General features: G+C 46.4%; 1 protein-coding gene across 1 annotated transcript in view; it reads right to left on the minus strand.

Annotated features, from left to right (window-relative positions):
• The window catches only part of LOC117522001 (ATP-sensitive inward rectifier potassium channel 10), an 80,926-nt gene that overhangs the window by 41,215 nt on the left and 27,614 nt on the right, over nucleotides 1-12,097 (minus strand). The window contains 3 exon segments of the mRNA XM_034183367.1: nucleotides 1-40; nucleotides 42-160; nucleotides 163-222. Of these exon segments, the coding sequence (XP_034039258.1) occupies nucleotides 1-40; nucleotides 42-160; nucleotides 163-217 (214 nt within the window). The 5' untranslated portion in view covers nucleotides 218-222.

The following is a 12,097-nucleotide window of genomic DNA, read 5'->3' on the forward strand; positions in this document are numbered from 1 at the left end:
GGTCACGCACATACAGAGCACTCCGCCCACTGACATGTTCGGATGCGAATGTTGCTGCGTCCATCTTTGGACAGGACACGCCTCTGCTTCCTCTGGGTTCCACCTCCAATAGAAATTCCACTGCCCAGTAAGGGTTTCAAAACATCTGTCTGTGTTTGGAGTGGCAAACCTTATGAGGGGAGGAGCTACTGGAGGAAGGGGGTGTGGCCGATGTCATCTGGTGAATAACAAAGAAAAGACAGTTATAGTGATGTCATCATTATTATTCATTCTATCTGTTTGAAGATGCATAAAAATAATTAAATAACCAACTAAAAAGTCAAAGGTTTAAGGCCCGGTCTCACTGGAGTTTAGGAAGATTTGCGCATGAATTGCACACAGACTTGGTTTATATTCGCTAAACATCCGCAGTATCCATAAAACATGCTTGGATGAGTTGGCTGACATCCGCACACAGTCCGCAATTAACCCAGTGGTGGACACGGGAAGTAAGGGATGCCGTCAAGCTGAAGAAGGAGTCCTACTTATCTTTGTTGGTAGGTGGGACCCCAGAGGCAGCTGACAGGTACCGGCAGGCCAAGCGTGCCGCAGCCCATGCAGTCGCAGAGGCAAAAACTCGGGTCTGGGAGGAGTTCGGGGAGGCTATGGAGGAGGACTATCGGTCGGCCTCGAAGAGATTCTGGCAAACCGTCCGACACCTCAGGAGGTGGAAGCAGCTCTCCACCAGGCGGTGGAAGTACTTCGAGGATCTCCTCAATCCCATCGTCACGTCTTCCGAAGAGGAAGCAGAGACTAGGGACTCAGAGGCGGACTCATCCATTACCCAGCCGAAGTCACAGAGGTGGTTAGAAAGCTCCTCGGTGGCAAGGCTCCTGGGGTGGATGAAGAAAAAGGTGCTTTGCCCTCTTCAGGTCGGTGGAGTGTCCTTGCCTCAAGTGGAGGAGTTTAAGTATCTCAGGATCTTGTTCACGAGTGAGGGACGGATGGAGCTTTGAGATCGATAGACAGATTGGTGCAGCATCTGCAGTGATGCGGTCGCTGTATCGGACCGTTGTGGTGAAGAGAGAGCTGAGTAGGGGGGCAAAGCTCTCGATTTACCGATCGATCTACGTTCCGATCCTCACCTATGGTCATGAGATTTGGCTCATGACCGAAAGAACGACATCGCGAGTACAAGCGGCCAAGATGAGTTTCCTCTGTAGGGTGGCTGGGCACTCCCTTAGAGATAGGGTGAGGAGCTTGGTCACTCGGGAGGAGCTCGGAATCGAGCCGCTGCTCCTCCACATCAAAAGGAGTCAGTTGAGGTGGCTTGGGCATCTTTTCCGGACACGCTGGAGGGACTACATCTCTCGGCTGGCTTGGGAACGGCTTGGGGTTCCCCCGGAGTTGCTGGGGAGGTGTGTGTGGATCGGGAAGGTCTGGGCGGCTTTGCTTGAACTGCTGCCCCCGCGACCCGACTCTGGATAAAGCGGAAGAAATGGATGGATGGATGGATGGATGGATGGCATGTTTTTTCCGTTGCCAGGATTTCTGAGCTGAACAAAATTTTGGTTGCGGATGACATCCGCCTTACATACTCAATACATACACAATACATACTCAATACATACTCAATACATACTTTATGCGCTGTATATCCACCGTTATCTGCTGATATCCACAACTGACGGGGTATTGCGGCTTGCCAGCGGACTGGGACAGATTTTAAAATAGATATATAGCGTGCCTATCACTTCCACATCACGAACTAAAATAAGTTGTAGTGAATGCAGACAGGATAAAGTGTTTGTATTACATCTGCTTTGCATCTGATTTGTGGACAATTTGCGACTGCATAACAAACAGAAATTAACATACCTGCCAGTCAGTGCTGGTCCAGCTGTGGAGATGTACAGATGTAGTGTGTAGATGTAGTAGACGTAGTGTGATAGTTGCTGCCATCCAACAACATACCAGTCAACTTGTCCAAGTCCAGCAATTGCTCCAGAGGCTGTGGTGTTGGTGTGAATTGTGATGCCGAAAGGCCCGAGTGCACTTCTTTTATGACTGCAATGCAGATGCCAAGCATGCGCAATACAACCACTGTTTCTGCAACGCATGCGCAATGCATTCTCAATACATCCGTAATGCTTCCATGATAATCACAATACGCCCGATCCGTTTCCTCAATACATGCATTATACTTCCATGATTGTTTGTCATATACTCGCTATACATTATTAATGTATCCATAATTCATACTGAGGAATTTGTCATTTTGGCCAATTTTGTTGTGGACGACAACGAACGCCCGAAATTTGTATACTCAATTCAGCACAATTAATCCTCTTCCAGTGGGACCGGGCCTTAACACTTGAGCACAAAGTCAAAACAACAATCGCTGTCAAAGAAACTCATTTAAGGCGTGCCTTTGTTCCAGCATTTTACCCCCAGTTTAAGGGGATTTGTAGCTCATATTATTCATTAATTCATTAATTTTCAGCCGTTTATCCGGGGCCATGTTGCGGTAGCAATACACCAAGCTGGTCATCCACACTTCCCCTATCCTCTGCCAAGTCCTGTAGCACTTTCCGGGGGATCCCGAGGTGTTCCCAAGCCAGCTGGGAAATATTATGCCTCCAGTGTGTCCTGGGTCTTCCCCGGGGCCTCCTCCAGTTGGATGTGCCTGGAAAATGGCTTAAGGCCTGGTCCACTGCGGAGAGGATTAATTGAGCATGAATTGAGTATAAAAATTACAGGCATTTGTTGTCGTCCGCAACAAAATTGGCAAAAATGACAAATATCCCAGCATGAATTACGGATATATTAATAATGTATAGCGAATATATGAGGACTAATCACGGATGTATAAAGCATGTACTGAGGAAACGGATCAGATGCATTGCGATTATCACGGAAATATTACAGATGTATTGTGAATGCATCACGCACATGTGGCAAAAACAGCGGTTGTATTGCACTGCATTGCAGTCATAAAAGAAGCGCGCTGCGGCCTGTCGGCATCACTATTCACACCAACACCACAGCCTCTGGAGCAATGGCTGGACTTGGACACGTTGATTGGTATGTTGTTGGATTGGCAGCAACTATCACACTACGTCTTTGGAGATCCATAACTACATCTGTATGTCTCCACAGCTGGACTGGCAAAGACTGGCAGGTATGTCGATTTCTTTTTGTTATGCATTCGCAAATTGTCCACAAATCAGATGCAAAGCTGACGTAATACAAACGCTTTATTCGTGGCCAATCTGTCTGCATTCGCTACAAGTTATTTTAGTTCATGATGTGGACGTGATAGGCAAGATATATATCCGTTTTACACACTGTCCCAGTCCGCTGCCAAGCCGCAATACCCCATCAGTTGCGGATATCAGCGGATAACGGCGGATGTACAATGCATAGTTTATGTATTGAGTATGTAATCAATCAATCAATCAATTTTATTATATAGCGCCAAATCACAACAAACAGTTGCCCCAAGGCGCTTTATATTGTAAGGCAAGGCCATACAATAATTACGTAAAAACCCCAATGGTCAAAACACCCCCTGTGAGCAAGCACTTGGCGACAGTGGGAAGGGAAAACCCCCCCTAACAGGAAGAAACCCCCAGCAGAACCATGCCCAGGGAGGGGCAGTCTTCTGCTGGGACTGGTTGGGGCTGAGGGAGAGAACCAGGAAAAGACATGCTGTGGAGGGGAGCAGAGATCAATCACTAATGATTAAATGCAGAGTGGTGCATACAGAGCAAAAAGAGAAAGAACACTCAGTGCATCATGGGACCCCCCCAGCAGTCTAAGTCTATAGCAGCATACTAAGGGGATGGTTCAGGGTCACTTGTGGGGCCAAGTACAATAACTTCAGTTTTATCTGAGTTTAAAAGCAGGAAATTAGAGGTCATCCATGTCTTTATGTCTGTAAGACAATCCTGCAGTTTAGCTAATTGGTGTGTGTCCTCTGGCTTCATGGATAGATAAAGCTGGGTATCATCTGCGTAACAATGAAAAATTTAAGCAATGCCGTCTAATAATACTGCCTAAGGGAAGCATGTATGAAGTGAATAAAATTGGTCCTAGCACAGAACCTTGTGGAACTCCATAATTAACCTTAGTCTGTGAAGAAGATTCCCCATTTACATGAACAAATTGTAATCTATTAGATAAATATGATTCAAACCACCGCAGCGCAGTGCCTTTAATACCTATGGCATGCTCTAATCTCTGTAATAAATTTTATGGTCAACAGTATCAAAAGCAGCATGTAAGGTGGATGTCATCCGCAACCAAAATTTTGTGCAGCTCAAAAATCCTGGCAATGGAAAAACGTGCCTCTGCGGATAATTGCGGACATGTGCAGGTGTCGGCCGACTCATACAAGCATGTTTCATGGATATTGGGGATGTTTAGCGATTATAAACCACTTTTGTGTGGAATCCATACGCAAATCTTCCTAAACGCCAGTGGGACAGGCCCTTAAGGAGACGACCAGCAGGTGTCCTCACTATGTGCCTGAACCACCACAGCTGGCTCCTTTCGATGCAAAGAAGCAGCAGGTCTAGCCTGAGTCTCAGATAGTCGACTTTCTCACCCAGTCCAGGAGTTTCAGCCCAGATACCCAACAGAGGAATCTCATTCCCACTGCTTAATCTGTGATTTTATTGATTTGGCAAGTAACCCAAACTTAATGACCATAGGTGAGGATAGAAGCGTAAATGGACTGGTAAATTGAGAGCTGTGCCTTTCAGCTCAGATATTTCTTTGCCACGACAGTCCAGTACAGCATCCATAAAACATTTCTGTGCCGCTCCAATCCATCTATCGATCTCACGCTCCAATTCTACCTCCACTAACTCTCCCCTGAACCAGAGGGGACAGTCCACCGTTTAGGACAGGAGTGCCCAAGGTCAGTCCTCGAGATCTACCTTCCTGACACTCTTAGTTGGCTCCCTGCTCCAACACACCTGAATCCAATGAAAGGCTCATTATCAGGCTTTTAATGAGCCTTTCATTGGATTCAGGTGTGTGTCAGGAAGGTAGATCTCGAGGACCAAACTTGGGCACCCTGGTTTAGGAGAACAACACTCGGTCAGTTCATCTTAATAATAGATTTACTAGAATTGAATTATTTAATTACTTTTGTCTAAGGTTGCTCTGTCAGCTTTACCGGGTATCTGACCCCACTGAGTCTGGTCTTCTCAGGAGTTTCTTCTTCTTTGGTCTTAAGGGGAATCTTCCATTGCCTTTGTTGCCAGCCTTTGCTCATGGGCCTGGTCAGGTCCAGACTTTATCTTTGAGATGACTTCTGTTGATATTTGGAGCTGTATGAAGACGAGGCTGTGAACTACCACGCCCCCTGTCACGCTCGGGTTCTTGCCTTGGAGTAGACTGAGTATGATTTTGCACTCACTGAACCTGTCACTCTATTAATATGGAAATTGGGTCACAGCTGACATGGTGATCTGTCCTCTACTGAGACTGTCCAGTTATGTTTGGGTAGTTTGGGTCCAGGCGTCTTGGAGATATAATGGCAATTTGAGAGGTTGTTCACCACAATCAATACCCTTCTCTGGCAGTTTGCAGGTGAGGAACAATAAACTGAATATATCTGAATAAATGTATATGTAACAACTGTAAGTTGTCCTTCATGTCTGCTGTCTGCAGTCACAACGTCATGAAGTGATGCTTTTAGATCTTCATCTGGCTCTGAGGTGTCTTATCTTCCATCACGTATCCTACAACCATTTAACGTCTGTGCATCTCTGCACAGAGCGCCGAGGCCGTGCTGCAGACTCACAGGGTGCATGTCTGAAACGAACGAGCTTTATTCTGGCTGATCATTCAACTGACTCCACCAATTCACTGAAGCTGCTTCAACATCAAAACTCCAGAAGACGCAGCACTTAAAAACATATTTCTGGAATAAACTGGAATCAGATGCTAAATTCATTCAGACTCCTACATCATTTAAAAGACATCCAATGAGCTCCAGTGACTTGATTCCCTTTAAACTCCACAGATTAGTTATTTGAGAATCTGAAGCGTGTTTTTATTGATCTCTTGTGTGACAGATGGACACTGTGTGTATTTATCAGCAACTTTTTTCTTCTGTTTTTATTCGGGTGAGCAGAGGTCGTGTAATTATGCTGCAGAGGTGGTTTTGGGGAAAAAGAAAAACATTTCTGCTGAGTTTCTAATTGCATTTGATAAGTTGTAGTGTTAAAAGTTTGAGCCGTCCTGCAGCTGCTGCTTTATCACAGATAAATCTTTCTGCACCACCACCTGGGCCTGCAGGGGGTCTCTATTTTTGCTTTTCATCTACTAGCTCTGTTCATGTCACTTTGACTTTCCATTTTGAATGGACTGCTGAGCAGAACCAGGCTCAGGGAGGGGCAGTCTTCTGCTGGGACTGGTTGGGGCTGAGGGGAGGAATCAGGAAAAGACATGCTGTGGAGGGGAGCAGAGATCAATGACTAATGATTTTTCAATTTTATTTATATAGCGCCAAATCACAACAAACAGTTGCCCCAAGGCGCTTTATATTGTAAGGCAAGGCCATACAATAATTATGTAAAAACCCCAACGGTCAAACGACCCCCTGTGAGCAAGCACTTGGCGACAGTGGGAAGGAAAACCCCCCCCTAACAGGAAGAAACCCCCAGCAGAACCACGCCCAAGGAGGGGCAGTCTTCTGCTGTGACTGGTTGGGGCTGAGGGAGAGAACCAGGAAAAAGACATGCTGTGGAGGGGAGCAGAGATCAATCACTAATGATTAAATGCAGAGTGGTGCATACAGAGCAAAAAGAGAAAGAAACAGTGCATCATGGGAACCCCCCAGCAGTCTACGTCTATAGCAGCATAACTAAGGGATGGTTCAGGGTCACCTGATCCAGCCCTAACTATAAGCTTTAGCAAAAAGGAAAGTTTTAAGCCTAATCTTAAAAGTAGAGTGAATGAGTGAATGAATAAATGAATGAATGAATGAGAGCTAAAAAAAAAAACAACAAAAAAAAAAACAGTCTGCATTTCTAACAAGAAGGAAAAAAGGTAGAATTGCTTTCACATTCTGTGAGTGCAGCTGCAGAAGGAACCACAGTCTGGATATTTTTCTGCTTTAATGATGTTCAATGACGCCACCTGCTGGAAAAGGCCGACAGCACAGCTCAGTCTGATAACTAAGTAACAAACCATAATTTCCCATTTCTTCACAGCCAATCAAAAGAGAAAAGAGTGGTCTTGACCTCCAAACTTTGGTTTTGTGGTCAGGACAATGAAATTCCAAATGAACCAGTTTTCACATTCACTGAGTGGTCACTACTAATTTCTGGAAAAGTTAAGTCCATTTGTCAGAGTTGTGGTCATCATATTTTCTTTTTGTGATCATGACAAACGGGTTCAAACATCATTTCAAACATAATACAATGTTGACAAAGCAATTATATTCATGAAAACCTTCCTCATTTGTACAGATTGAGCAAGAACTTTCAAGAACGGGAGAGTAATTTACTGAGGTTTGAAGAATCTCCTTTGTTCATGAATATTTCACTCTTTAATCAAAGAAAATTAATCAACCTAAACAGAGGGGAAAAGAGAGCAATGAAGTTTGCTCTTCCAAGAATATGGCGTAAACCCACTGACCACTCAACCAACTGTTACTTCTGCATGGTGGATCCTTCCAAACGCTGAAGTGGGAAGAATGCACCTGCTATTCCTTATCCTGATATTCCATCTTGCAGCATTGCACCAGTGCCACACAGTGCTGAGCTTCCTGTACCTTCACCTCCAGAAAGAAAACATCCATCAGAAGCAAAAAGCACTGAATTAGAGGATGGGAGCACAGTGAAGTCGACTGTGACATTACAGATACAGTCTGTGAGAGGAATCCTTACTTCCCAAGTCAAAGAGATCTGAATGGACCTCATCAGAGATCTTGGTTTGACAAAGTCAAATGCTGAGCTTTTGATCTCAAGGCTGAAGGAGTGGAACTTGTTGGATGAAAAGTGTGCAAGTAACAAGCCAAGTATCCATCACTTCCTTTGGCTCATTCAGTGCATCTCAAGGAGGATTACAACACTGTCAAATATCTGCTGGAAGCTTTGAACTATGATGAGTATGGATGGGAGGTCACTGGGGTCTTCAAAATGGTGGCATTTTTGATGGGACTCCAGGGAGGTTTCACCAAGTTTCCGTTTTCTCTGCCTTTGAGATAGTAGAGACAGGGCAGCACATTATCACCGGAAGCTTCTCAGTTGGAAGCTGTAACATTAAACATGAGCATTTGTGGATCCTCACAAGGTTTGTTCCCTCCTCTGCACATCAAACTGGGCCTCATGAAACAATTTGTCACAGCGCTTGACAAAGAGTCTGCAGCATTCAAGTATCTTCAAGACGTTTTCCCAAAGCTGTCAGAGGCAAAAGTGAAAGCTGGTGTTTTCATTGGACCACAAGTCAAGAAAATCATAGAGCGCCCTGAATTTCCAAAGAAACTGACAGCAAAGGAACAGGAGGCATGGAAAAGTTTTGTTGATGTTGTCCATGGGTTTCTGGGCTGGTTAAAGACTACACCATTTGTACTTAAAGAGCAGTCTCCTGTCAAATTATGACTAAGAGTTTGGTTATAACTAAGGTTAAATAGCCTCTCCTTGTGATTTAGAACAAAATAGACTTTGGTGTTGGCACCAGGTCCAAATGTTGAAGACTTTTAACAGTTGCTTTAGACCTTGAAGTAAAATGCTTCCTTGGGTATTAAATTATCCCTCTTCTTATTCTTCTTTTGGCTACTGCCATTAGGGGGCGCCACAGCAGATAAATCGTTTCCATCTCACCCTGTCCTCTGTATCTTCCTCTGTCTCTCAACCACCTGCATGTCCTCTCTCAGCACATCCATAAACCTCCTCTTTGTCCTCCCTCTTCTCCTCCTGCCTGGTGGCTCCATCCTCAGCATCCTTCTCCCTATATACCCTGGGTCCCTGCTCTGCACATGTCCAAACCATCTCAGTCTCACCTCTCTGACTTTGTCTCCAAACCGTCCCACCTGAGCTGTCCCTCTGATATGTTCATTCCTAATCCTGTCCATTCTTGTCACTCCCAAAGAGAATCTCAACATCTGTAGCACTGCCTCCTGCCTTTTTGTTATTGCCACCATCTCTAAGCTGTCCAGCATAGGTCTCACTGCTATCTTGTAAACTTTCCCCTTCACTCTTGCAGATGTTCTGTCCCAAATCACTCCTGCCACTTTTCTCCACCCACTCCACCCTGCCTGCACTCTCTTCTTCACCTCTCTACCACACTCTCCATTACTTTGGACCGTTGGCCCCAAGTATTTAAACTCATCTACTTTCACCACTTCTACTCCTTGTATCCGCACTATTCCACTGGGCTCCCTCTCATTCACACACATGTACTCAGTCTTGCTCCTACTGACTTTCATTCCCCTTCTCTCCAAAGCATATCTCCACCTCTCCAGACTAGACTCAACCTGCTCTCTTCTCTCACTACAGATCACAATGTCATCTGCAAACATAGTCCATGGAGACTCCTGTCTGATCTCATCCGTAAACCTGTCCATCACCATTGCGAACAATAATGGACTCAGAGCTGACCCTTGGCAAATCCCACCCTCCACCTTGAATGGAAATCTGTCATTCCTACTGCACATCTCACTGCTGTCACACTATTCTTGTACATGTCCTGCACTACGCTAACATACTTCTCTGCCACTCCAGACTTCCTCATACAATACCACAACTCTTCTCTTGGCACACTGTCATAAGCTTTCTCTAAATCCACAAACACCCAATGTATCAGGCTCGATAGGCAAGACGGGCTGGATGCAAATGCAAAATGCAGGAACACAGCTCAGTGGGGAGGAAACGTTTACTGGGTAAACAGGCTGGGGGTGGATTTGTGTGTGGGCCGCCAGAAGAGGAGGTACTGTTGGCCCACCACCAGTGGGCGCCCTGCCTGAAGTGCGGGCTTCGGGCACGAGAGGGCGCTGCCGCCACGGACACAGCCGGGAGTGACAGCTGTCACTCATTACCTCTTGACAGCTGTCACCCATCTACTCAACGTCCTCTCACTCCATAAAGACCAGACGTCATCTCCACCTCATTGCCGAGATATCGTACTTCATTGGAGGTAAAACTCTCAGCCGTTGTTTTTGTCTTTTCTGACAAGTGTTTGTTACACAGTGTTTGCAGTCAGTTCCGTGAGTGCTCGCAGCCGGAGGCTGAGTGTGAGAGACGTGGAGAGCTGATGTCTTCGCTCCCCACGCTATTCTGTGATAAGTACTCTCAACTGCTGCACGTACCTGTTTTCTGAGTGAGAGGTGGAGGTGGCATTCCCACCATTGTTGTTACGGGGTGTACACACACCCACACTTGACTGTCTTTGTTCTCGCCAGCAGTACCAGATCCGACAGTCGGGGACGGTGATCACCTGGGAATTCGGGACTTGGCGGCTCCAGTATTCACCAGGTTCGGTGGCGGCGGAAATCGTGTGGTTCCGGCTCTTCTCAGGACAGACGTCTTCTATCCTCGAGCCTGCCCACACGTCACCTTTGTGGATTGACTGTAATCCACATTAATGATTAATGATCTTAGTTACTGGGAATGGATCAACGAACCTATCTTCCAAGGAACACCACGAAGTGGCAGGTGCTGTGTGGACAGCCAGACCCGTTGTCCTGGAATGTAAGAGGGTGCTGCGGAATGTCTTTGATCTGCCGCCGCCTTGTAACTTTTGGAAGACTGCAATAGGGCTGTCCGGGCCCACTCCCAGGTCTGTTGGCACCGCATGACAAGACCCAGAGGAGAAGGTACTGGTGAGCGCAAATCTGTGGAGGTGAACAGACAAGGTTGATGACCAAAAATGAGAAAAACCAGAGGCAGGAGTAGGCAAGCAATTATGAGCTAATTCAATCCAGGGTAACTGAGTGGACCAGGAGGGGGGAACTGGGAGGACAAAATACGCAGGCCTTTCTCCAACTCTTGATTAAGGCATTCAGTTTGACCCTTAGCTTGAGGGTGGTACCCTGAGGTAAGACGAGACATGACCCCGAGAAGCCGGCAGAACTCCATCCAGAAATGTGAAACAAACTGGGGACCCCGGTCGGAGACAATGTCCTGAGGCAAACCATGTGTTGTGAAAGTGTAATGACACGGACCCACAACAGGGGGCGTAAAGGAACGGACAATGAAAATGCCAAAATATAACAATTTAATGTTGTGAAAATGTGCACAACGGAATACAGATGCTGCTTTTAGGTAACAGTCAATTAAATCACAGGTGACGTGTGGGCAGGCTCGAGGATAGGAGATGCCTGTCCAGAGAAGAGCTGGGCCCCACACAATTTCCACCGCCAACGGAGACCTGCAACAAACCGGAGCCGCCAAGTCCTGAGTCTCCAGGTGGCCACTGCCTCCAGCTGTCAGATCTGGTACTGCTGGCAGGAAGAACAAACAGGTTATGGTGGGTGTGCGAACGCCAGCTCCTCCAAATTCCCACAAAACCAGCTCCAAGCTGAAAGTATTCAGAAGGTTACGACTGCAAAGAGTTCAGAAGCAATTATGTGCGTACGGCACAGAGACGGCTGAGAGGTTTACCTGTCGGGTAAGCTGATATCTCGGCAGGGAGGTGGAGTCACTGCCCGGCTTATGTAAATGGAGGTGATGATGGTGATGTATGACAGCTGTCATCCCGGTGTGGTGATGATGATGTGTGACAGCTGTCATCCCGGTGTTCCTGGTTGCTCTTGAGAGGTGACTGCGCCCTCTGGTGCCTGAAGCCCGCCTTCAGGCAGGGCACCCTCTGGTGTTGGGCCAGCAGTACCTCCTCTTCTGGCGGCCCACACAACACCATGTAGCTTAAAAACATGTACCAACAATGCTTCAGTGGTTTCTTTAGCAGACAGAAGTTTTGGTAGCGGCACAAAATTAACCATTTTCGATAATCGATCTACCACCGTCATGATTACAGAGTTGCCCCTAGAGGGCGGTAAACCAGTCAGAAAGTCCACTGAGATACGAGTCCACTGCCGAACAAGGATGAAGAGAGGCAAAAGAGCACCCATGAGAAGACGTGTAAAAGTTTTATGCACAGC

The sequence above is a fragment of the Thalassophryne amazonica genome, chromosome 12 (assembly GCF_902500255.1).
Source record: "Thalassophryne amazonica chromosome 12, fThaAma1.1, whole genome shotgun sequence".
In the NCBI taxonomy this organism is placed as follows: domain Eukaryota; kingdom Metazoa; phylum Chordata; class Actinopteri; order Batrachoidiformes; family Batrachoididae; genus Thalassophryne; species Thalassophryne amazonica.